This window comes from Heterodontus francisci, chromosome 34 (genome assembly GCF_036365525.1).
Source record: "Heterodontus francisci isolate sHetFra1 chromosome 34, sHetFra1.hap1, whole genome shotgun sequence".
Taxonomy (NCBI): Eukaryota; Metazoa; Chordata; class Chondrichthyes; order Heterodontiformes; family Heterodontidae; genus Heterodontus; species Heterodontus francisci.
The window spans coordinates 27,505,966-27,531,748 of record NC_090404.1 but is presented as its reverse complement, the minus strand read 5'-3'; the positions used below and the strand labels follow the sequence as shown (position 1 = coordinate 27,531,748).

Here is a 25,783-nt window from a genome sequence, read left to right as displayed (position 1 = left end):
ACCCCTGTCTGCATCTGTTAACGCCCTTTTTGCTCTATCACTTTCCTGTGCCGTATCTTCCTTTGTACAATTGATGATGATCCAACCAATTTCCCGAAACTGTCTGCTTTAGCCACCCCAGTCGATATATCTCCTGTATGAGTCATTGCCCCAGTCAATGTTCACATAGGTGTGATCCCAGTGAAACATAATTTTACCTCGACCATCCTCCCCCGATGGTCGTTCTATAAATGGGCCGACAAATTGACTAACGATTTTCCTCCCTTGGATTACCGACAGCGTCACTTCTAGAGCCTTGTTGCATGAAAACTGTATTCCTGTTCCCTCCGGTATACCCAATGTTTTTCTCGCGCATGCCAACTCATCCATTCCCGCATAACTCAAATTTAAATCTTCTCGCTTTCCTTTGTTGGTTCGAACTGTCTTGATCTAAGGAGCAAAGTTGTTTCTGGCCACGGGATAGTCTTCCCGTGTTGGCACTGCTTCAGGCGCGTTCCTTCATCGTGACAGCTCCGATGCGGGTTCCCCTATAGTCCCAAATATGATCAATCCAATAGCAATGAAATGTATCGCCCTCTGCATTGTGGGCTGGACCTGTAATATACAAGTGTAATTTCTGCTCTTATTTACTGTTTCTTTCTTATCCTATTTTAAGTCCAGTCTCTCCATACACTGAGCCAGACTGTCTGTATCTTGTTCCCAATTTGTTTCTGATTCTAACCGTTCATTTCTTCTAGCCCACTTACTTCCCCTGTTTTCTTTATTTTTCTTCCGTTTTTTCCCTCGATTTCTCCCTGTATGTGGACGTACAACATCAGGTTGTCTTTCAAACACTTCCGCTTGGATCTGCAGTTGACCCTGCTCTTGATCTTCCTGATCTTCAATCAAAACATCGGTAGCATCAAGCATCACATGCCAGCTGTGATTATCTTGTTTTTCTCCTACTAACTTTAACTGATTAATGTGATACCAGGCACTCTTATCTGGTGCCATCAATACTTTGTATACAGATGGGCTAGCTTTATCTACTATCTCATAGGGACCGGTGAACTTTGGACTCAAGAATGAGGTGGACTGGTATATTATGATCATTACCCTTTGTCTGGGGTCCAACTCTATCGGGCTGGCATCGAAATAAGCCTTGCTTTGCTGTCTCTTCTTTCCTTGTTAGTGGGCTGCTACGCAATTTGCTTCCCTCATTGTTTCTACTAGTTGTTGCACCCATTTTTCTGATATAATACTGTCCACCTCGGCTTCAGACAAGTCCAAACCTACCAACCCCTCCATTCCTCTCATGTCCCTTCCCGTCATGGGTTTATAGGGAGTATAGCCTGTTGATGAAGCCGCAGTATTCCTGATTACCATCAATACATAGGGCAGAACGACCTGCCAGGTCGTCTTGTGCTGCTGTACCATTTTAGCTATCATGTTTTTCAATGTCCGATTCATCCTTTCCACAATTCCACTAGACTGTGGTCTATAGGGTATGTGGAATTTCTGTTTGACCCCAAAGAGGGTCATTACATTTTGCATTACTTGGGCCGTAAAATGTGTTCCCTGATCTGATTCTATGCTTCGGGGTAAACCCCACCGAGTGAATACCCTTTCTAACGGAATTTTCGTGGTGATTTTGGCTGTATTTGTTCTGGTTGGGAAAGCTTCCACCCATTTGGTAAACGTACCTACTATTACTAGAATGTACTTAAACCCTCCTGGAGTGGGGGATAGGGGTCCTACATAGTCTATCTGCAAATTAACCCAAGGTCCTTCTACTGGTCTAGTATGTCGTGGGGCCCCTTTCTTGACATTCCTATCGGGGTTGTGTTGTGCACAGATCAAACAATTCTTGACGTAGTGTTCCACGTCACCTTTCATTCCAGGCCACCAGCACACCTCCTTCATTCTTTCCAGGGTACTCTCTGTCCCTGTATGTCCCCATAAGTAATGGTACCAGTGGATTATTTGGTTTCGTCCCCCCTCGGGGATTACGAATTTTCCTTCACATAAAATCACTCCGTCCTGAATATAGACCCCCTTGTACTCTTTGTATGTGTCTGACTCTACTCCTTCTATCAGTTTTTTCAATTCTCCATCTTTCTTCTGCTCCTCTGTTAAATCCATTACCTTAACCTGTTTCCCTTTCTGTTCCCCAATGTCCTCAATCGGTGGCTGCCATTCCTGCCCACTAACAGCACCTTGTTTGGCTAGCTCATCCGCTTTCCTGTTCCCTTCCGGAGTAAGTTTTGAATGAGCTTTTAGCTTCGTGATCTCATATCCTTTCCCCTGTGCTCCTTTAAAGGTGTATCATAATAATGGGGCCGATGGAAGGGGCTTCCCATCCGCTGAGACAAAACCCCTCACCTCCCATAAGGGCAAGTGTTCCGTGAGGCTATTACAGACATACATGCTATCAGAATATATAACTGATCCAGGCGGGAAGTATTCTGGGTGGCCAACCACATATGCGATGGCTGCTAATTCTGCTGCCTGTGCGCTCATGGTTTTAGGCAATTTTAAGGCTGCACTAATTTTTTCTTGACCGTATTCGTCTTCGACAAATATCCCGCACCCAGTTTTCCTCTCGCCATCCTGTACTGATGAGGAACTACCCACAAACATTTTTAAGTGCAGTTCTTCTTTTTCCTTTGCATCATTGCTTTCGGGTCCTGTTGCTTTCTCCAATCCACTCCTACCCCCTCCCCTTTGTTTTGATACAAATGGTCCCTTGGGATTATTTGCTATCATGACTTGACACTCATGTTTCTCTCCTTGATGCACTAGGTTGTCTGCCAACATAGTGGTAGTTTTTACCCCTTTTATGCTTATGTTTCTTCCTTGCAAACATAGTATCCATCTAGCAATTCGGTTCCGACTTACTGACCCGTCTTTGATCCTACCGTCTAATAGTAACTGTACGGGGGTATGCTCTGTCAATATTGTAAGTGGGTTCAGTCCCACTACGTAAGTAAAATACTGTACTGCCCAAAAAACTGCTAACAAATGTTTCTCACACATTGAATACCCCTGCTCTACCGGTGAAAGCATATGTGAGGCATACGCTACTGGTCTCAATTTCCTGTGTGTCTCCTGTAACAGAACTGCTGAGAGGGTGGTGTCTGTGGTAGCTACCTCCAATAAAAATGGCTCAGTTGGATTTGGGGCTTTCAGAGCAGGCGCAGCAGCTAGTGCCTGCTTTAAATCTGAAATGGCCTGTGCGTGTTCAGTTTTCCACGCTCACACCACATTCTTTTTCAATAGCTCCATTAATGGGGCCGCTTTTGTAGTGAATCCATCAATGTGGTCCCTGCAATATCCCACCAAACCCAGGAAAGATCTCAACCCTTTTACATCGCTCAGGACAGGGAGTCTGCCAACTGCTACTACCCTTCGTTGGTCAATTTCTCTCTTTCCCGGTGTCAAGATCATTCCCAAGTAAGTAACCTTCCCATTCATAACCTGCGCTTTTTTAGGGTTTACTTTTAGTCCCAATTCGTGTAACAATTGTAGCAATTCACTTAGTAGCTGATAATGTTCTTTTTCCATTTCAGTTTGTAGAAGTCAGTCGTCTACATACTGCACCAGGCATTCAAGCTTTGAGAACCCTTTTAACCCTTCCCTTAGATGCTGGTGAAATATAGATGGGGAATTATGAAATCCCTGCGGCAGGGCGGTCCATGTATATTGTTGTCCTTGGAAGGTAAACGCAAATTTATATTGGCATTCTTTCTCCAGTGGAATAGACCAAAAACCGTTACTTATGTCTAAAACCGTGAACCACTGTGCGTCCTCATTTTGTTTAACTACCGTCTCTGGGCTTGTTGTACTGCGGGGGCCGTTAATGGGGTTACCTTAAGTCTATCACTAGTTGCCAGCTGCCATCCGGTTTCCTCACCGGCCAAATAGGCGAGTTGTTAGTGGAAGCTACCGGTCTTAGTATCCCTTGTAGCAGCAAACTCTGTATCACCTTTCCCACCTCCTCTTCTGCCTCGTTCGGAAAACCATACTGCTTCTGTGGTTTGGGGTCTGGACCCTGTATACACACACTCCCGGTCATTTTCCCACAGTCATGTTTATGTCGAGCAAATACTACTGAATTCCGTGTGATAATTTGTTGTACTTCACGATCACTACTCATTTCTTCTGGTCTTGTCCACAGTTCCCCGAACGTGCATATCCTATCCTGGTATTCCCCCACCGGGACAGATGTGTGATCTATACGACCCATGCCTAAGGGCATTTGCCAAATCGTTCAATTAACAGGGTCAAAACAGAGTCCCGCTTTAGACATATAATCACACCCTAATATATGTTCTTGTTCTCTGGGTAACTTAATGAGAACCACTGAGTGCTCTATTGCTACGTCCCCCACACTGACTTCCAACGGTACGCTACCATATCCCACTTGTGAATGTCCTGTGAATCCATTCAAAACAAGTTTACTTTGAATTTTCCAATCTACTTTACTAACATTGGTGGTGTCTACGGTGGTTCGGAATCCTCCAGTGTCCCAAAGGTACGTGTCAGGGCGGCCTCCAACCCTACAATTCACTCGGGGTCTCCCTGTGTTATCCCACCGCGTGTCAGACACCCATAACGGAGAGGCCTGCGACCGTCATTGGGGTTCAGGGTACGACCCTGAAGATGGTGCTATCTCTAGTATATCACATTGAGGATTTGACCTATTCGGTCCTTCCACGGGTAGGCTGTGGCGTTTGTTCTGGCATCCTCCCCGACCTGCATTTTCAAGTCTCGGGTTTGGGCATTCTCTTTTGAAATGTCCCTCCTGGCCACAATTATAGCAGTGGGTCGGTCCACTCAGAGTTCTCCCTGTTTCTGGGGCGGTTCCTCTCCCAATGCCTCTACCCCTTCCTCCTGTCTGATAGGCTGGGTGGGGTGCCCCCTGTGTAGTTCCCCTCCCTTCATTTCTCCAGGTTACTGTCTGATCTTTGACAGGCATCACCTTTCCCCCAGGGGCCTTGGAGAATTTTGTTGTTTCCTTATCCCATGCTCTAACCATCCTCCTGAGTACCCAAGCCTCTGTGTGCGTGTCATCAGAGGGATCAAATTGATCTAGTGCCCTTCTTGACTCCTCAGTGCCATGCGGCACCAGCATTCTCAGCCATCGGTTTCTAATCTCTGGTGTTGGATTGGCTCTATCTAGATTTGTGCCATATACCCCTTGAAACACCGCCCAGATCCGAGCCGCAAACGTGGCAGGGTGGTCACCTTTTCTTTGATAGCATTTCGTGAGCGCCTCCACTGGGTCCCCTCTGTTAGCGCCCATGACGTTTAATACTTGATTTTTTAAAGCCTCATTTGTGCCTCCATCAAGTTTTTGTTCCTCCGGTAGGGCGGAGTGTATGTGTGTGTGTAGGCAGATTATAATTAATTTTCTTTCTTCAGCATCATCTAAGGCGTGTATTCCTCTCTGTTGACTGACCGCTTGGAACAGCTCCCAAGGATCATCCCCGGGTGCGCACGTCCCAATGTCTTTTGCAATATCCCTCAATTGCTGTCCCCACCATGGAGTGGAATATGTCATCTGCGGGCCAGTTGCCACCTGCCATCTGCCCCTATCGCTGGCCTAGTGGTCACAAGGGGGGCCATGGGGGCCGATGGTTCCTTTGGCTCTGGCTCATATGCTGGCAGAGGATCCTCGGGTAGAGGGTCCCCATCATCATGGCCGTATCTAGCCGCTTCATCTGCTAACTCATTCCAATCTGTGTCCCCTTCACCGTTCTCCTCACTTCCTTCGGGTGCAAAAGCACAGATTATACCTCTCTGCGCGGCTAGCTGCTCTTGCAGTCTCGCTATGTATTTTTGACACTTTGTGTGATCACCTGAATTACTTCTCTTTTCCTGAGCTGCTCTCTGAATCACATTCATGGCAGTTTTTAAATCACTACGTTGCTGCTTCCATCCTTCCACCTCAACTTTAGCTGCTTGGGCTTCTCCCTCTCGCCTACTTTTTTCCGTAACTAGTTTTTCGCACTGTAACTGATATTGGTTCATATGCATCATATCCGTACTCCTCTGTCCCTGCAAATCATTTACTTTTTCACTAAGGAGAGCTGCCTCCTCATGGAGTTTTAAAAACTCTTCCTCTAGTCTATTCTGCTCTTTTTTTAGCCTGCTGATGGCATTCTATCCATTCCTCAAGTAAGCAACCGATAGCTACTGACTTCTGTACTTTTTAAAATTTCCCAGCTGACATCTTTGCTTGTGCAATCTTCCAAAGGGCTTCCCTTACGGGTTTTCCCTTGTCGCTAGTGTGACCTGCATACTACCCTGTATTGCGGCCACTTCCCTATTATGTATTTTTGGAGGAGTCCCTTCCAATCAAAACAATCCAAGTCTCCAGGGCTTGGAAATTCACTTTGATTCGTCATCTTATGTTAGTAGCTATGAATTAACCCCTAGGTTCCTGTTCTCTCTGTACTTTGACAATTCGGTTCAGCTCGAGTCTCCCGCTGACTCAATGGAGAGATTGATCCTCGTGCCCACCCAGGGACGCCAATTATGTAAACTGTGGCGCGGAGTCAACTCCCCTTTGGCCCCTTTATTCCCTTCGCCCACTTGATCCTGGCCGTCACGTGGGACTAAGTCCTCTTAATTCAGTCTCAGCCTGGGTATTTGGGATATCGGGGTTACAGGAGAGCCACCCTCCACCTAATCCATTGGCTACGGTTAATGGCTTAGTGCAAAGAGGAGGAAACTCAGTCCTTTCTTTAACTATCAATTTACTTTATTCACGTTGTTGTACAATGTAAGAATAAGGCTTATACACTTGGTTAGACAAAAGCATGCAACTCAAACTGGGTTATACAGTTTATGACAAAGCTAACTAGAATCGATACGCACACCCACGAGGTTCCTCTGACCTTCCCTGACCTAGTCACAGAAAACAAAGGATAATGCCCGAAAAAGGGGAGAGCTGACGCTGGCCAGGCATTCCGTTCTCTCTCTCTTTTATGTCATCGCCGCGTTGCTCATGCAGCGTCTTCCAGTTCCGCGATGGTTGGTCTCTGGAGTTTCTCACTGGCTCTATGCCTGAGATTCTGCATACTTATTCTCTTTCTTATCTCTTCGAGCTGTGCTGTCTCTTTCCTGTTGGTTTAGGCCTACTCACCTCGTTCGTATCTTCTCCTTATTGGCCCAGGCCCAAGGACCACGGTATCACTCCGTGTCCAAATAAGGCTCTAATCTTGTGATAGCTCCCTTGTCTTTCACCTAACTTAATTAGTTCAAACTGGTTTTCTCTAGCACAGGCCAGTGTCTGAGCTCAGGTTACTTTAGTTCACAAGCAGTTCAGCAGTATCTGAGCTCAGGTTACGTCAGTTCACAAGCTATTCAGCAGTTTGTAACAGACTCAGTGCTTTATTGCAGCCCCTGGCCAACACCTGGGATACATTTAATCTAGCCCTCATAATTTATCCACTCTCAAGGATCCTAATTCCATTAATACTTCCTCTCTCCCTATGTGTATCACATCCAATACATCGTACTCCTCCTCCTTAACTACAATATCTGCATCGTCTCCCTCTTTTTTAAAGACAGGCGCAAAGTATTTATTCAAAACCACACCAACATCTTCCACTTCTACACGTAGGTTACCTTTTTGGTCTTTTATGGGCCCTAATCTTATCTTAGTTGTCCTCATTATTCTTGATGTATTCACAAAACCTCTTTGGGTTCATCTTGATTTTGCTTGCCAATATTCTTTCATGCCCTCTCTTTGCTTTCCTAATTTCCTTTTTGATTTTATCCCTCCAGTTTCTATACTCCTCTCGGCTTTCTGTAGTACTGAGTTCTCGGTGTCAGATGTAAACTTTCCCTTTTTGCCTTATCTTACCCTGTAAACTTCTTTACAGCCAGGGGGCTCTAGATTTTGTCATCCCACCCTTTTTCTTTGTGGGAACATGTTTACTCTGAACCTCATGAATCTCCCCACTGTTCTGACACTGATTTACCTTCAAGCAGCTGTTTCCAGTCCACTTTCACTAAATCACTCCTCAGCTTAGTATTGGCCTTACCCCAATTGAGAACTTTAACTCCTTTTATATCTTTGTCCCACGCGGGGCGATTTGTTCATGCTATTGGGGAGGGTTTAAACTAACGTGGCAGGGGTGTGGAGACAAGGACAAAATATCAGAGAGGATCACCAAGGTGCACAGAATACTGGGAATGATAGATAGCACTAGAGCAGAGAATAGTAAGTTATTCGGTGGGGGTCAGAGTAAGGGAAAAAGTATTAAAGTCTAAATTAGGGTTAATGTGTCGTTAATAAGATTGGTGAGCTACAGGCGCAGATTTACATGTGGAAATATGTGTGGTGGCTATAATAGAGACCTGACTCAAAGAAGGACAAGACTGCGTATTGAATGTTCCTGGATACAGGGTGTTCAAATGTGGAAAAAGGATAAAAGGTGGACGGGTGGAAGTATTGATTTAGGCGATCATTGCAATGCAGGTGAAAATGATGTCCTAGATGAGCGAGGACAGAATCAATTTGGCAATAGCTAAGGAACAAAAAAGTTTCAGTTACATTGCTCAGTGTTGTCTACAGGCCACCAACAAGGTGATTACAGAAAAGTGCATAAATTATAGGGTAGTTATAATGGGGGACTTTAATTATCTAAATATTGACGGGGATAGTAATAGTGTAAAGGGTAGTGAGGGGAAAAGGTTCCTAGAGTGTGTTAAGGAAAATTCTCTACATCAGTATGTTTCTAGTCCAATGAGAAAGAAGGCACTGCTCGACATGATTCTTGGGAATGAGGTGGGCCAAGTGGATCAAGTATCAGTAGGAGACCATTTAGGGGACAGTGATCATTGTATCATAAGATTTAGGCTGACTATGGAAAAGGACAAAGAACAATCCAGTGTCAAGAATAGATGAGAAACCCCTTGCAAATTGTATTTTTTCGTTTAAGTATGAATTTTATGCAACATGTTTTAAGTCTTTTTTTTATTTTCTACTTGTTACAATGGAGGAAGGGGATCATGTAATACAGTTTGTCCAAGAGACCAACTTTTTCAGCCTGCTGAACTTGAAATTGTAACAGTAGTTGAGCGAACATCTGGTTTGGAAGGCACAGCTGTCCAGCAGAGAAGACACAGCCTGCCTGCTGCTGCACAGCCATTTCTAAGTCACAAGCTGCCAGAAGCCAGATAATGTAAAAGGAAGCCACAGACTTCAAACAGCGAAGAATAATTAAAGGCACAGTCTGTAAAAATAGCAAGAAATCCTGCCTTCTGCTAGATTCTCCACCTAAGTAAAAGGTGACTTCAGAAAACATTGAGTTACCTCCATTTACATCAAAGCATGCAAAGAAGAAGTCTGGAAGAGAAGAAATATTTCCAACAGCTCCTCCCGTATTTGACATTTCTGCTAATCTAACGTACACTAGTTTTAATTGAAATTGATGGTAGTTTAAGTCTCTATTTAGAAAATTTCCTTGCCTATTACCTTTCCCTGAATGTTTGTAAGCATGCGTGATGAAGTTAAACCCTTCCCGAGTATTAATGTATTAATAAACCTTACTTATTTGTTCTAACTTTAAAAACCGTGTTGCTGATGGTGTCTTTTATTATTAACGTTTAAGGGAGGGAAAGAGATTCAAAAACTAACCCATTTACGGTCAGGTGGTTGCAAAAACAGGGAAATTTGTTTTGGAAAAAACGGATTAACTACCTGTTCATAACAATACAGAGAGCACGGCTTGCATTTATATAGCATCTTCCATCACATCAGGACATCCTAAAGTGCTTTACAGCCAATGAATTACTTTTGAATGTAGACCCTGTTGTAAATTAAGAAATGCGGTAGCCAACTTATGCACAGCAAGATCCCACAAACATCAATGTGATGACCGCATTTTAAGTGATGCTAATTTAGGGATAAATGACAAACCCCCATTTCTCAAAATTTCTGCAAGAGACAGACAATTAGACTGATGTTAGAAACCGCACTTAACAGGTAGATTACAGGTAGATTTTGACTCTGATGACTCAGAATCGACCAATTCCTTTTCCTGTTCAGTAAACAGAGACTGGCAGGCGGCTCCCAGACACAGCTCAGGCCGGGACCGGCAACTCTCCACTGGTAGCAGCTGGATTAGGGAGCCCGGATCGTTTAGTAAGGAAGCTCTCAGAAGCAGCTCGGGTCTTGACCAACAGTGGCTGAATTCAGAAGCAGGGATCCTGAGCTGTTGTTGAATCTGGACCCACAGCTATGTGATTTACTATTAACTGCCCTCTGAAATGGTCTAACAAACCACTCACGTGTCAAGAACAATTAGGGAAGGACAACAAATGCTGGCCTTGTTAGTGATGCCCACATCCCATGAAAGAATAAAACAAGCTGGAGTACATTTGTAAATTGCATTGCATGTTTTTTTTTTCTGGCTTACCTCTGTTTGCTCAAATTGGCCAATAACTGATTGGCATCCCGGAGAACTGAGGTTAAAATATGTTCCCTATTGTTCATGGGATGTCAGCATCACTGGTGCATCAGTAATTGCTCTTGAGAAGGTGGTGGTGAACCAGCTCCTTGAACGGCTGCAGTCCATGTGGTGTAGGTACACCCACAGTGTTGTGAGGAATGTAGTTGAAGGCTTGTGAACCAGTGACTGTGAAAGAATGATGCTATAGTTACACATCAGGTTGGTGCGTGACGTGGAGGTGAACTTTTAAGTGGGTGGTGTTCCTGTGCATCTGTTGCCCTTGTTCATCAAGGTGGTAGAGATCACGGGTTTGGAATGTGCTCTCGAAGGAGCCTTGGTCTTGTGATTGCTAATGAACAAGGAAGTGTAGACCGCAGTAAAATATCAAGGGACAGATGGGCAGAACAATGGCAAATGGAATTCGATCCAGAGAGGTGTGAGGTCATACACTTGGGGAAGAGTGACAAGGCAAGGAATGTACAATAAGTGGTAGACATAGAGAGAAACAGAGCGACCTTGGAGTGCATGTCCACAGACTCCTGACGGTGGCTGTTGTTTTAGTACGTCTATAAGTGGCCATGTCCGTAATTTGTATAGATCATTAGATAGGATATGATGTCGTCTGCCACGTGACATTAGTTAGATTGTGTTAGTTGACCAAGCAAGACATACTAGTAAGAACTGTCCAGCAATATTTATATACTACTGTCGTCTTCGAATAAATAACTCATAATATAGGTTACCAGTCCTATGAGTGATTGGTGACTTTGCGTTTGAAGGATAGAAAGAAATATAATGTGGTGGAGTAAATAAGTTTTTGAAGATTTTGAGCTTTTAAAGAAGATTGGGAGAGCATCAGATTCAACTTGGGACTACAACAGCATTCCACAAGGGAAGCTGAAGCTAGCAACAGAGCTCTGAGAGGTGAAGCACTATCAGCAGGCAGTACTCCATTGGGAACAGTGAATAGCTGCACTAAGGGACCACTAGTTTGGTAGAAAAGGGGTGTGCTCAGCTGATTTGCATTAGGAAAGTGTCTTCTTTGGCCTCCTTATCTCGAGAGACAATGGGTAAGTGCCAGTGTAGGTCGATTCAAATGCAGTTGTAAAAAAAGGCAGGAAGAAGCCAGTGCAAAGGTAGGCTGCAATGTCAGAGGTCCTACCTTTCTGATGACACCTACAACCAAGACCCCATTTGTGATCTCAACTAGACGCAAATGATCCCATAAAGTTATTTTCTATCAAGAGATGAAGGGGGGATGTGAGTAAGAACTTTTTTTTTTCGCAGTGATTTTTAATGACCCTGAACTCGTCTACGAAGGTGGTGGAAGCAGAGACAATCAATAATTTCAGAAGGAAATTGGATGGGTACGTGAGGGAAATAAATCTGCACAACTACAGGGATAGAGTGGGGGAATGGGGCTGACTGGATTGTTCTACTGAGAGCTGGCATCAACACAATTAACCTCTTAGTTAAGAATGGCCTCCTTTTGTTCCATAATACCTCTTTGACACGATGACCATGAGATATAGAGGAACGCTTCTATCTGATTGTGGAATCCAGGACAAGGGGACTTAATGTGAAATTAAAACTAGGCTGTTCAGGAGTGATTTCAGAAAGCATTCCTCATACAGAAATCGGTGGAAATGTTGAATTATCTCGCTACATAGCTGTTGAGTCTGAACCTTTGAACACTGGAGTTGATTAATCTTTGGTCCGGCAAAGATATGCAGGATTACAAAAACAAGGCGTGTAAATGGAGCTAATATACAAATTATCCACGATCTAATTGAATGTCTAACAGTCTATAAGGGCAAAAGGCCTCCTTCCATTTCGATGTTCCTTCATAACAGTACCTTCAGGGGAAGGAGAGGGAGGGATTCCTGAGTGTACTACTGAACCGAGCAGAGAGGAAAACCGTGTGTCTGTTATGTCTGTGGAAAAAGATTTCAAACATCACTGTGGCAGGAAATGCACCCAGACTGACAGTGTGACGACAATGTAAAGAGCTTTAACCAGTTACATAGTCTGAAAAATATTCACACCATTCATAGTGGGGCAAAACCATGCACGTGGCAGATGGAATTTAATACAGAGAAGTGCGAAGTGAGGAATTTTGATAAGATGAATTATCAGAGACAATATTAGCTAAATGGTACAGTTTTAAAAGGGATGTTGGAACAAAGAGGTCTGAGGGTGCATGTACACAAAGAAGAAAGAACAAAGAAAATTACAGCACAGGAACAGGCCATTTGGCCCTCCAAGCCTGCGCTGATCCAGATCCTCAATCTAAACATGTCGCCCATTTTCTAAGGGTCTGTATCTCTTTGCTTCCTGCCCATTCATGTATCTGTCTAGATACATCTTAAAAGACGCTATCATGCCTGCGTCTATCACCTCCACTGGCAACGCGTTCCAGGCGCCCACCACCCTCTGCGTAAAGAACTTTCCACGCATATCCCCCCTAATCTTTTCCCCTCTCACTTTGAGCTCGTGACCCCTAGTAATTGAATCCTCCACTCTGGGAAAAAGCTTCTTGCTATCCACCCTGTCTATACCTCTCATGATTTTGTACACCTCAATCAGGTCCCCCCTCAACCTCCGTCTTTCTAATGAAAATAATCCTAATCTACTCAACCTCTCTTCATAGCTAGCGCTCTCCATACCAGGCAGCATCCTGGTGAATCTCCTCTGCACCCTCTCCAAAGCATCTACATCCTTTCGGTAATGTGGCGACCAGAACTGCACGCAGTATTCCAAATGTGGCCGAACCAAAGTCTTATATAACTGTAACATGACCTGCCAACCCTTGTACTCAATACCCCGTCCAATGAAGGAAAGCATGCCGTATGCCTTCTTGACCACTCTATTGACCTGCGTTGCCACCTTCAGGGAACAATGGACCTGAACACCCAAATCTCTCTGTACATCAATTTTCCCCAGGAATTTTCCATTTACTGTATAGTTCACTCTTGAATTGGATCTTCCAAAATGCATCACCTCGCATTTGCCCTGATTGAACTCCATCTGCCATTTCTCTGCCCAACTCTCCAATCTATCTATATTCTGCTGTATTCTCTGACTGTCCCCTTCACTATCTGCTGCTCCACCAATCTTAGTGTCGTCTGCAAACTTGCTAATCAGACCACCTATACTTTCCTCCAAATCATTTAGGTATATCACAAACAACAGTGGTCCCAGCACGGATCCCTGTGGAACACCACTGGTCACACGTCTCCATTTTGAGAAACTCCCTTCCACTGCTACTCTCTGTCTCCTGTTGCCCAGCCAGTTCTTTATCCATCTAGCTAGTACACCCTGGATCCCATGCGACTTCACTTTCTCCATCAGCCTACCATGGGGAACCTTATCAAACGCCTTAATGAAGTCCACTTATATGACATCTACATCCCTTCCCTCATCAATCAACTTTGTCACTTCCTCAAAGAATTCTATTAAGTTGGTAAGACATGACCTTCCCTGCACAAAACCATGTTGCCTATCACTGATAAGCCCATTTTCTTCCAAATGGGGATAGATTCTATCCCTCAGTATCTTCTCCAGCAGCTTCCCTACCACTGACGTCAGGCTCACCGGTCTATAATTACCTAGATTTTCCCTGCTACCCTTCTTAAACAAGGGGACAACATTAGCAATTCTCCAGTCCTCCGGGACCTCACCCGTGTTTAAGGATGCTGCAAAGATATCTGTTAAGGCCCCAGCTATTTCCTCTCTCGCTTCCCTCAGTAACCTGGGATAGATCCCATCCAGACCTGGGGACTTGTCCACCTTAATGCCTTTTAGAATACCCAACACTTCCTCCCTCCTTATGCCGACTTGACCTAGAGTAATCAAACATCTGTCCCTAACCTCAACATCCGTCATCTCCCTCTCCTCGGTGAATATCGATGCAAAGTACTCATTTAGAATCTCACCCATTTTCACTGACTGCACGCATAACTTTCCTCATTTGTCCTTGAGTGGGCCAATCCTTTCTCTAGTTACCCTCTTGCTCCTTACATATGAATAAAAAGCTTTGGGATTTTCCTTAACCCTGTTTGCTAAAGATATTTCATGACCCCTTTTAGCCCTCTTAATTCCTCGTTTCAGATTGGTCCTACATTCCCGATATTCTTTCAAAGCTTCGTCTTTCTTCAGCCTCCTAGACCTTATGTGTGCTTTCTTTTTCCTCTTAGCTAGCCTCACAATTTCACCTGTCATCCATGGTTCCCTAATCTTGCCATTTCTGTCCCTCATTTTCACAGGAACATGTCTCTCCTGCACGCTAATCAACCTCTCTTTAAAAGCCTCCCACATATCAAATGTGGATTTATCTTAAAACAGCTGCTCCCAATCTACATTTCCCAGCTCCTGCCGAATTTTGGTATCGTTGGCCTTCCCCCAATTTAGCAATCTTCCTTTCGGACCACTCTTGTCTTTGTCCATGAGTATTCTAAAATATACGGAATTGTGATCACTATTCACAAAGTAGTCCCCTACTGAAACTTCAACCACCTGGCCGGGCTCATTCCCCAATACCAGGTCCAGTATGGCCCCTTCCCGAGTTGGACTATTTACATACTGCTCTAGAAAACCCTCCTGGACGCTCCTTACAAATTCTGCTCCAATTGGACCTCTGACACTAAGTGAATCCCAGTCAATGTTGGGAAAATTAAAATCTCCTATCACCAGCATCCTGTTGCTCCTACATCTTTCCATAATCTGTTTACATATTTGTACCTCTATCTCACGCTCGCTGTTGGGAGGCCTGTAGTACAGCCCCAACATTGTTACTGCACCCTTCCTATTTCTGAGTTCTGCCCATATTGCCTCACTGCTCGAGTCCTCCATAGTGCCCTTCTTCAGCACAGCTGTGATATCCTCTTTGACCAGTAATGCAACTCCTCCACCCCTTTTACCTCCCTCTCTATCCTGCCTGAAGCATCGATATCCTGGGATATTTAGTTGCCAATCATGCCCTTCTCTCAACCAAGTCTCAGTAATAGCAATAACGTCATACTCCCAGGTACTAATCCAAGCCCTAAGTTCATCTGCCTTACCTACTACACTTCTTGCATTAAAACAAATGCACCTCAGACCACCAGTCCCTTTGCGTTCATCATCTGATCCCTGCCTACTCTTTCCCTTAGTCACGCTGACTTCATTATCTAGTTCCTTACAGGCTTTAATTACTACCTCCTTACTGTCCACTGACCTCCTCATTTGGTTCCCATCCCCCTGTCACATTAGTTTAAACCCTCCCCAACAGCGTTAGCAAAAGCACCCACAGGACATTGGTTCCAGTCCGGCCCAGGTGTAGACCGTCCAATTTGTAATAGTCCCACCTCCCCCAGAACCGGTCCCAATGTCCCAAAAATCTGAACCCCTCCCTCCTGCACCATCTCTCAAGCCATGCATTCATCCTGACTATTCTTTCATTTCTACTCTGACCATCACGTGGCACTGGTAGCAATCCTGAGATTACTACATCTGAGGTCCTACTTTTTAACTTGGCTCCTAACTCCCTAAATTCTGCTTGTAGGACCTCACCCGGTTTTTTTTACCTATATCATTGGTGCCTATGTGCACAACGACAACTGGCTGTTCACCCTTCCCCTTCAGAATGCTCTGCAGACGATCTGAGACATCCCTGACCCGTGCACCTGGGAGGCAACATACCATTCGGGAGTCTCATTTTCGACCACAGAACCGCCTATCTACTCCCCTTACAATCGAATCCCCTATGACTATAGCCCTTCCACTCTTTTTCCCGCCCTTCCGAACAGCAGAGCCAGCCACGGTGCCATGAACCTGGCTGCTGCTGCCTTCCCCTGGTGAGCCATCTCCCTCAACAGTATCCAAAACGGTATACCTGTTTTGGAGGGAGATGACCGCAGGGGACACCTGCGCTGCCTTCCTGCTCTTTCTCTGCCTTTTGGTCACCCATTCCCTTTCTCCCTCAGCAATCCTAATCTGCGGTGAGACCAATTCATTAAACACGCTATCCATGACCTCCTCAGCATCGCGGATGCTCCAAAGTGAGTCCACCCGCAGCTCCAGAGCCGTCATGCGGTCTAACAAGAGCTGCAGCTGGACACACTTCCTGCACGTGAAGGAGTCAGGGACATCAGCCGTGTCCCTGAACTCCCACATTGAGCAAGAGGAGCATAACACGGGTCTGAGATCTCCTGCCATTTTTAATCTTAAACTTAACAAATCTTTGACAAGCTGATAAAGTTGTTAAAAATACCAGTCCCTGGGCTTTATAAGAAATATAACGAAAATCAATAGAAATATTTTAAAAGGGATTTTTAACTGCTTGTTCGTAGAACCCAAAGTGTGGTGTTATGGGGATTGTCATCGCCCCAGGAAAATGTTTCCAGTGGCTTCCACAGAGATCTATTTTGCACTGCTTTTGGTTGATATCTTTACAAATGATCTGGAACTATGATTGACAAGAACACTGACGACATTTGTACATGAAGCAATGTTGGTGCAGTTGGTGGACTGAGAAGCTGAAAAGGGTAAGTTACAGGTGGATTAAACTATGGAAATTGGGCAGACAGGCGACAGATGACATTCAATGAAGAGAAATGCAAAGTACGTCACGTGGAGATAAAAATTCAATAAAGGACTTTAATGACAAGAAATTTATTGCAGGGGAAATAAAATAGATCTGTGGTTTCTGATTTACAATAAATTGTATCAATTGCAATAAAGAGTACTGCAGGTAAGACATTGAGATGTATTAACAGGTCATTCTAGATCGAAGATATTGAGGTAGTCCTGCCACTTTATAAATCATTGGTGCACATTTCTAGGCATTAGAGGAGTTTTCAGCTATTGAATCGACGCAGAACAGGGTAACCATAATGATTGTGAGGATGGATTAGATTCTATTATGCACTTTCTAAACTCGCACTGAGACGTAGCTTGGCTGGCTGCGAGAAGGGTCCTTTGGATCCTCCTCTGCACCCGGAGTCTCACGGCCTCAACATGTTGCCCTCGAGATGACTGTGGTGGGGAAGAGACCGTCGTTCCACTTCCTTCTGGAATGTCAAAAGCTGGTCTGGAAAGAGATGCAGTGATCCTTGTCGAGGTTCATCCTGAGTAGCTCTGTAACTCAGGACTCTGTGCTCTTTCTGAAATGTCCAATTTGAATTGTTTTGCAATTAAAAAAAAAATTATGAATAAATATACTTTTGGAAAAAATAGATTGGAATTTGAGGAACTGTGATTTCTTTATTGGAAAAGTGAAGAAGTGGTATACTTGATTTTTTTTTAGATTGAACTCGACAAGTTCTCGCACTTTGTCCAGAGCAGTACAAAGAGAGATCACAGGCTGCAATTAAAGGGTGTAAATTTAAAACCAATCTGCTTAAACAATATTTCATGGAGTGCTCAAGCATTGGAGAAGACTCCTTAGCTATATGGTGAAAGCAGTTACTATGGATTCCTACAATGCAAATTAGATAGATTTCATTCACAGATTACCATTTTGGGATACAGTACCTCAGTAATTTGAGACATGACAGGTGGTAACTGTAACATTGTTTGGGTGGAACAGGTGACATTGGTCCCATGGATCCTAAAGTTATCTACCAGTGTGGTAGTCCCCATGTCGCGTCTTGGTCTATTGTATCTAATTGATACAGATTGATTGCTGTGATTAGTCAACAACTTCACTATCATGGGACTGCCAGTCAAGAGAATATCCACATTCAATTTTAAAAGTTTCATTTTTTATTTTCTTCATTGCTGTGCCCTTTGAAAAGGGGATGTTTTTGTTAGATCAATTTTCTTTGTTCGATGATACTTTATGTGATGTCCTATTTGACCAATGGAAAGAGTGTAAGGTGAGCTAGATGGTGTTTTGTCTTTTTCCTCCAGCTACTTCTTGTTGCTATGTTTATGGACACAACAGAGAAGAATGCGTGGGGACAGCGCATGTTTGCATTTCAGAGCGTATCCAACCTTAGGATCCAAACCATTCCCAGATATTGTGATTCCTTCACTAAACAGTTAAAATTTGGTTTCCAATGACAGATCAGAGGTCGGACTGTCTGTCACCCATATGAATGTGCAGATACACCGAGGTCCTCTGGGTTGGTTGGAATGCACCAGGCCTGAGTCAGCAGCAGCAACAGAACTGGAAACTAACTGACAACAGGTTACAACACTGAACTGTGCGCCGATGCAGTATTCCTTATATATTCTTAAATTCAGTTGCAGGGAAAGGATCTCGAAGCGAGTGACTGTGAATATGGGAGGGGAGGTCGTGTATAACGTGGACTAGAAGAGGAAAGAATAGAATACAGTGCATTATGTTGTTTTCATGATTTGACTAATTTAACAATTAGTGTCAGTGGATATTTTACCCCATTCTTTAACTCCTCTCTGAATTTAATCTGGGTCCCTGCATAAATAAATGGATTGATGCAGCAACTCAAAAGCTGAAGCATATATCCATATTCCTCCAGAATAAATGTTGATTCACTGAAATTGGAACCTGAAAAATAAGTAAGATTCGCAATTCGGACATAGAGGATAGTTATAAAATATAACAAATACAACAGGATGAAACTGCCCGAGATACAGAAGAGTAAAACGATCGACCTTCTCCTTTTCTCCATCTCTGGGTCACTCTGAGCCTCTCCATTACTGTGGGTCCGGAGTCTCCTACGGACTCTATTGGCCGCTAGAATGTAGCTGATGGTCAGAGCATTGAGCAGTAAAATCAAAATGCATGGGAGACAAGGAGTTGAAATGCGATGAATCCAATCAAATGTGGCCCATGCAGGTGACGTATAAAATATTAATTTTAAGCTGCAGAACCAAGGTATATTGTTAATCATGTACAAAGGTTCAAGTGCAAAATACCAGAAGGTATTTTTTAGACCGCTGAGTATAGACACTATTCCTACAACCCACACCACTGTCTTCTCAGTGCAATATTTTATTTTCAGCTTCTGGCAACAAATGGCCACAAATCGATCAAAGGTGAAAGCCACCGTTAACCAGGCAGAACTGTCTATGGCTGCATAGATTAGGACAGAACGGAGACTACATATCGGTGTGATGGACAGGAAACTGATTGGAAAATAAATACCAGCAATCCGGTTTAATATCACAGCAGTGATAATGAGCAGGAGATCAGTCACTGCCATGGTCACCAGGTAGTAAGTGATACATCTGGAGAGACCGCATCTTCCTCGGGACATGATCACAATCACTGCCAGGTTAGCTGTAACAGAGAGAGACTGATGAGAGAAATAGGGAGAATGTATATTTTTAAGGAGCGAGAAGAGGAAAGTTACTGGTCCAAATCCCAGCAAAATCCGTTTTACCGGATTCTTTGTGAAATTTACAGCTTTGAGATGTGATCCTGAGTTGGAAATTTTTGTTTACCCTACTGACTCGTGTTACTGTATTTAAAATGATTATCTGGATTAAAAATAAAATCGGTCCAATGACATCTGAATGTGAACGAATACAATGAAACACAATGGAGAACAAGAAGACTGGAAGCCTATTGAAACCAACGTGGGAACATCAAAAAGAGAAGAACATGACGCCAGTAACATATAGATAAAAAAGGTATCCTGCTCCGGACCTGATTAATTACTATAACACAATTCCCTGTTGGAAAACTCGCAATCAATTTGCTCAAAAAAGATCATCAAAGATTGAGGAGTGAACGGACAATCAACTCTTTCTGACTTTGTGGAGGGGATGTTGTTGAGGATACAGTCATAACTCCGAGTTCATCACCTGATAGTCATGTGGGATATTCAGTATCGATCTGAACAACAGGAACTGGCAGATGATGAGGTCTCATTCGGGAAAGGTCCCTCTTATATTTCAGCACTTGCTCGGTACTGTGCTGTGCTGTCAGGATAAATTATCAGCTTAGTCCTACAAAGGATATTGAAATTAAGTCCTACAAAGGATATTGAAATTAAAACTTAGTGGCTAAGATGTGAGATACGCCACCAGGTATGTGGCCTCATTCAATGTGGAAGAAATGGTGAAGAACTCTCCGGGATATTGCCAAGTGCCCGGAGCAGAAGGAAACACCAGACTCAGCAGTGGTCATTGAGAACAGCAGCTAATGTGGAAGAGGACAGCTGGGCTGAACCAGTGAGAGTTGGAGACTGACAGCAGAAACACTATGCTCTGAGGTTTTGGGGCCAATGCAGATCATTGATGAAACGACCACTGTTAAATTGTTCACATTTCTGTCAACAACTTGATGGGAAATAACGTCCTTTCAATAAATTAATTCATAAATTTAGTCAGCAATTATACAATATTTCAATACTCTAAATCAATGAATTATTTCTGGGAATTATTCTGTCACTGTAAAGTCAATGGCACAACAGAACTACATTTACACCATGATAAGTCTGATAAAAAGAAAAACAAGAAATGCTGGAACCACTCAGCATGTCTGGCAGCATCTGTGGAAAGAGAAGCAGAGTTAACGTTTCGGATCGGTGACCCTTCTTCGGAACTCAGTTCCGAAACATTAACTCTGCTTCTCTTTCCACAGATGCTGCAAGACCTGCTGAGTGGTTCCAGCATTTCTTGTTTTTATTTCAGATTTCCAGCATCCGCAGTATTTTGCTTTTATATAAGTCTGATAAAATTCATCCACAGTGACAGTGTCAATATAACAATAGAACTACATTTACACATTGATAATAATGTGATAATGTGGTCTTCCCTCTATCAAAAGATCTGAAGTGGGGATGATTGCTGATGCTTTCACAATGATCAGCACCATTTGCAACTGCTTAAATAGTAGAGCAGTCTGTGCCCAGATGCAGCAAGACCTGGACAACATCCAGGCTTGGGCTGATAAGTGTCAAGTAAGGTTCACGCTACAGATGTGCCAGGCAATGACCATCTCAAACAAAAGGGAAGATAATCATCTCCCTTTGACAATCAATGGCATTAGCATCGCTGCATCCCCCAAAATCAACATTCTGGGGTTTATCATTGACCAGAACCTGAACTGGAGTAGCCATATAAATACCGTGGCTACAAGAACAGGCCAGAGGCTAGGAATCCTGTGGCGAGTAAATCACCTCCTGACTCCCCAAAGCCTGTCCACTATCTACAAGGTACAAGTCAGGAATGTAATGGAATACCTGGATGGGCGCAGCTCCAACAACACTCAAGAAGAGCGACACAATCCAGGACAAAGCAGCCCTCCTGATTAGCACCCCATCCACCAAACTTCACTCCCTCCACCACCAACGCACTGTGGAAGCAGTGTGTACTATCTACAAGATCCACTGCAACAACTCACCAAGGCTCCTTCTACAACACCTTCCAAGCCCACGACCTCTACCACCAAGAAGGACAAGGGCAGGGAGATGCATGGGAACACCACCACCTCCAAGCCACACACCATCTAGACTTGGAACTTCATCGCCATTCTTTCATTGTTGCTGGGTCAAAATCCTGGAACTCCCTTCTTAATAGCACTGTTGTGTACCTACACCCCAAGGTTCAAGAAGGTAGCTGGCCACCACCTTCTCAGGGGAATTAGGGATGGCCTAGCCAGCGACTCCCACCTCCCATTAAAAAAGAAATCACCCACATTAACAGTGTCAATAACAGAAAGTAACTACATTTACATCGTGAGATGGTAGCAGTAACTGGGTGAAATTACATAATTAATGGGGTGAAATGGTATTGGTCAAGGAAATGTAGTATACCATTAAAGGAGAAAAATTATATGGTAATGTGAACAAACTATGCTAGTAAAGGGGATACATGACACAGTTAAAGGAGAGAAATTACCACGATTAATGATGTGAAATTATGTCAATAAAGGGAAGAATTTATATTATTAAATGGAGGATTATTACTGATAAAATTGAAAGAATTATACTGTAAAAACAGAGAATTTATGCCAGCTAAAAGGGAGAAATTGTCATATTTAAAGGAGAAAGGACATCAGTAACATAGAGAAGTAATACTGCTCGATAAAAGCAGCAACACGGTAAATATCGATTCCCGTAATTAATAACTAACTGCAATACTTTACCCGGAACCCCAATAGCTGCAAGCGTGGGATAGTAAATGGAAAACAGCAGACCTTTTGGTGATCCATGCATTTCTGAGCATGTTGTTCACTGCATTGAAAGATTGCCACATTTATACTTGATGTTAGGCTCCAGGGAGAAAATTTGATGGTTTGATCTTTCACATTCATTATACAAATTGAAGGAAACACATTAGTGAAGCTGATGTCAGTCTATATGTTTTGATGGAATGGAATGTTTTTCAAGGGCACTCACACAGCTCTAATGTGAAATATCCAGAGATCACAGTATCATCCTATTTAAATTTTTTTTCATAAAAGATAATGAAATGTTGAATAAGATGTTGGAATAGTGAACATGAACATTGCACCCGAGAAATTATGGTTTTAAGCCCCTCTATGCTGAGTTAAGTGGTATCAGCACAAGGTGTAACTGACTAGAGATATTCTGGTCCAAAAAATAACAGGAGCTAACTACTCGCCCAGATCATTATTCAGTCCATGTGATCATGGGTCACATGCGATGTGGTTCCAAATCTCCCTGAGACTGTAAACCCACTTTAATGCAACTGTCTCTGTATTCAGTGTGGACAGGTCCAATTCTTTGCGATTGCCTTCAGTGTGGACTTGTCCAGGTCATGGCCTTTATTTTCAACGTTGCAAACCCAGTTCAGCGTTAACCACCCAGTTAAGCACAGTTATATGCGGTGTGAACATGTCCAACTCAGCGCCATTGCACTCACTGTAGACAGGTCCTGTTCAGAATTTTTAAAGTCAGTGTAAACTGTTCCAGTTGAACGTAGTTAAAGTCTGTGTGTACAGGTTCCTATCAGCGCAGTTACATTCAATGTTCCAGAAAGGGTGCATGAAGGAAAGGACACGTCCATGCAGCATGGTTAAATTCAGTGAGGACAGGCCCAATGCATTATAGATATAACCAGTATGGGCAGATCCATATCCAGGTAAGAGTGGTTACAAACAGCCTGGAAAGGTTAATTTTAGCACCATTAATTACAGTGGGAACTGATCTGATTCAGCAAGATTAAAGTCAGTGCAGACATCTCCAGTTATAGCGCTGGTGGACAGGACCAGTTCAGTAAATTTACATTCAGCGTTGGCATGTCCACTTCAATTCAGCGTGGTAACATTGGCCTGAATTTTACCATCGCGCCACCCATCGCAGCGGTGCGCTGTGAAAACAGCGGCCTTCCAACCCTGAAGCACCGCCGCAAAGCCCCCGCGATAATACATGCGGGGGCTCATTTAAATGGAGCGGGCCTAGCGGCCGCCCCCAATAATGTTCAGGGGGTGGCAGCCGCATCCCCGGCAACAGCTTCTGACACAACCGCGCAGGCGCCGGCGCCATTTTTAAAGGGCTTAAAGCCCTGAAGAAGACATTTACATTTTTAAAGTGACATGATTTTAATTCAATTAAAATAAACTTATATTAAAACTTCAAATTTCCTCTTCCAACCCAATGCATAAATAATTATTTTTACGCCCTACCCCCAAAAAATGAATTCTCACTCAGATCTTTCCCTCCCCAAAGTTTATTCCTTTTGACCATTAACCCCTTCCCACTATCCCCATAGCCAATAAGGATTGTTTTCCCGCTCCACCGCCCGCCCCCACTCCTGTCCTGGTAATTTTATTCCTCCCCACTCGCCACCAGTGCGGGAATGTGCAGCATCACCTGAGACCACCGCCCACAGCAGGCAAGTTCATTTGCATTTTAAGTGAACTCATTTCAATATTTTAATGAAGACACCGCCGCCAAGCAGCTGGGTGGGGGGTGGGGGGACCGCACCGAGGCCTCGCTACCGCCACTAATATCCGGCGGATCGTCTCAGCATCGTGGGTTATGGCGGGTTGCTCCCACAAGCACTTTACAGGCCTCCCTGAAATGATCCACGTGCACTAGCCCAATTCAGCATGGTTACATTGAGTCTTGACAAGTCTGCACAGCTTACATTCTGAGTTGACAAGATCGCATTCAACAAGATTACTTCCAATGTACACAGGTCCAGCTCACCATGGTTACTGCCAGAATGGGCTGGACCACGTTCGAGAGGTTATAGTTAAGCTGAAATGGCAACATAAAACGCTGCAAATAGTCAGCAGCCATTTCAAATTTCCACAACCGCTGTTTCCTGTTTGCAGTATGGTGAAAATATCTAATTTGTTCTCTTCTCACCTTCATCCGTGACACTTCTGATGCCCTTCGTAACATTGACAGTTTCCAATGTCCTGACACTAATCCTCTCCTTTCCACCAGGAACATCCACTCTCTCTATCCCTCCATCCATTACCAGGGTTAGGGTTAAGGGTAGGGCTGTCTCTGTCTTTCTTGAGCAAAGAAGCAACCAGTCCACATCCAGCACCACAGCCCGTCACCCGGGAGAACATGTTCACAAATTGAACAAATTCTCCTTTAACTTCCTTCAACTGGCAGCTATTTTATGTGGTCGCATGGCTTCAGATCCCCATCTTCACTGCTTTTTTCCAGCACGTTGATGACTGCATCAGCCTGCTGTCACCCTGAACTGGAAAATGTCATGACCTTTTCTTCCAATTTCCACCCTACCCAAGACCAAAAATGGTTCATCTCTGCCTTTCTTCTTCTTTTCCTTAACTTCATTGTGTCCAAATCTGGGGATAGGCTCTGGAGCAGTAGTCATAAGAAACCCAATAACTCCCACAACTTTCTTGACTACACTTTCTCACACCCACTTCCTGGAAGGATTCGATTCCAGCTCCCAGAAAGCACTTTTGCTTTCACGCCGTCCCCTCATCCAGAACCATGAGAGGGTTACTCTTGTCCTCACCTACGACCTGACTAGCTTCCACATCAACAGATCATCCACTGCATTTTTCACCACATCCAGCATAATGCCACCACCAAACACAGATTCCTTTCCCCTCGCTTTTCTGCATAAGGAAGGGACCATGTGCGTCACCACGTCACCCTGGTGTTATGGCCACGTGGTGAGGGGTTTGGGAGGTTCCCACTGTCCAGCTCCATCTGACCACAGTACGTGTTTTTGCTATTATGGTTCAACAGCTTTGTGTTGTATTTGTCAAATAAGCAGACAGCGACAGATTTTCTTGTACTTCTAAAAACCGAAAATTATTTTTTTTGTTGATCAAAACCAGAAATTGTCACAACCGCATCCAACCATGTCTCTTTCTGTCTTTCACTTTCTCTCTCTCACACGCACGCAGACGCACACGCACACACACACAGGAACAGACAGATGGAGAGGAAAAGAGGCAAGCAGTTGTA

The 25,783-nt window shown here is 43.9% G+C and overlaps 2 protein-coding genes across 2 annotated transcripts in view; one reads left to right on the top strand and one right to left on the bottom strand.

The window, feature by feature from the left end:
• Positions 1–25,783, top strand: part of LOC137348767 (zinc finger protein 850-like) — a 546,053-nt gene that overhangs the window by 284,041 nt on the left and 236,229 nt on the right. The window lies entirely within an intron of this gene.
• LOC137348434 (probable G-protein coupled receptor 139) lies at positions 18,779–22,573 on the bottom strand. The gene is made up of 2 exons (XM_068013744.1): positions 22,504–22,573; positions 18,779–19,689 (listed from the first exon to the last, which is right to left on the bottom strand). Exons 1-2 carry the CDS (start codon positions 22,571–22,573, stop codon positions 18,779–18,781), a joined length of 981 nt encoding a protein of 326 aa, XP_067869845.1.

Excerpts from the sequence above, each read along its gene's own strand:
- LOC137348434 (XM_068013744.1), bottom strand. The coding sequence starts at position 22,573 with ATGCATGGATCACCAAAAGGTCTGCTGTTTTCCATTTACTATCCCACG. Across the intron at positions 19,690-22,503 it reads TGCAGCTATTGGGGTTCCGG|CTAACCTGGCAGTGATTGTG; the intron begins GTAAAGTATTGC and ends TCTCTGTTACAG.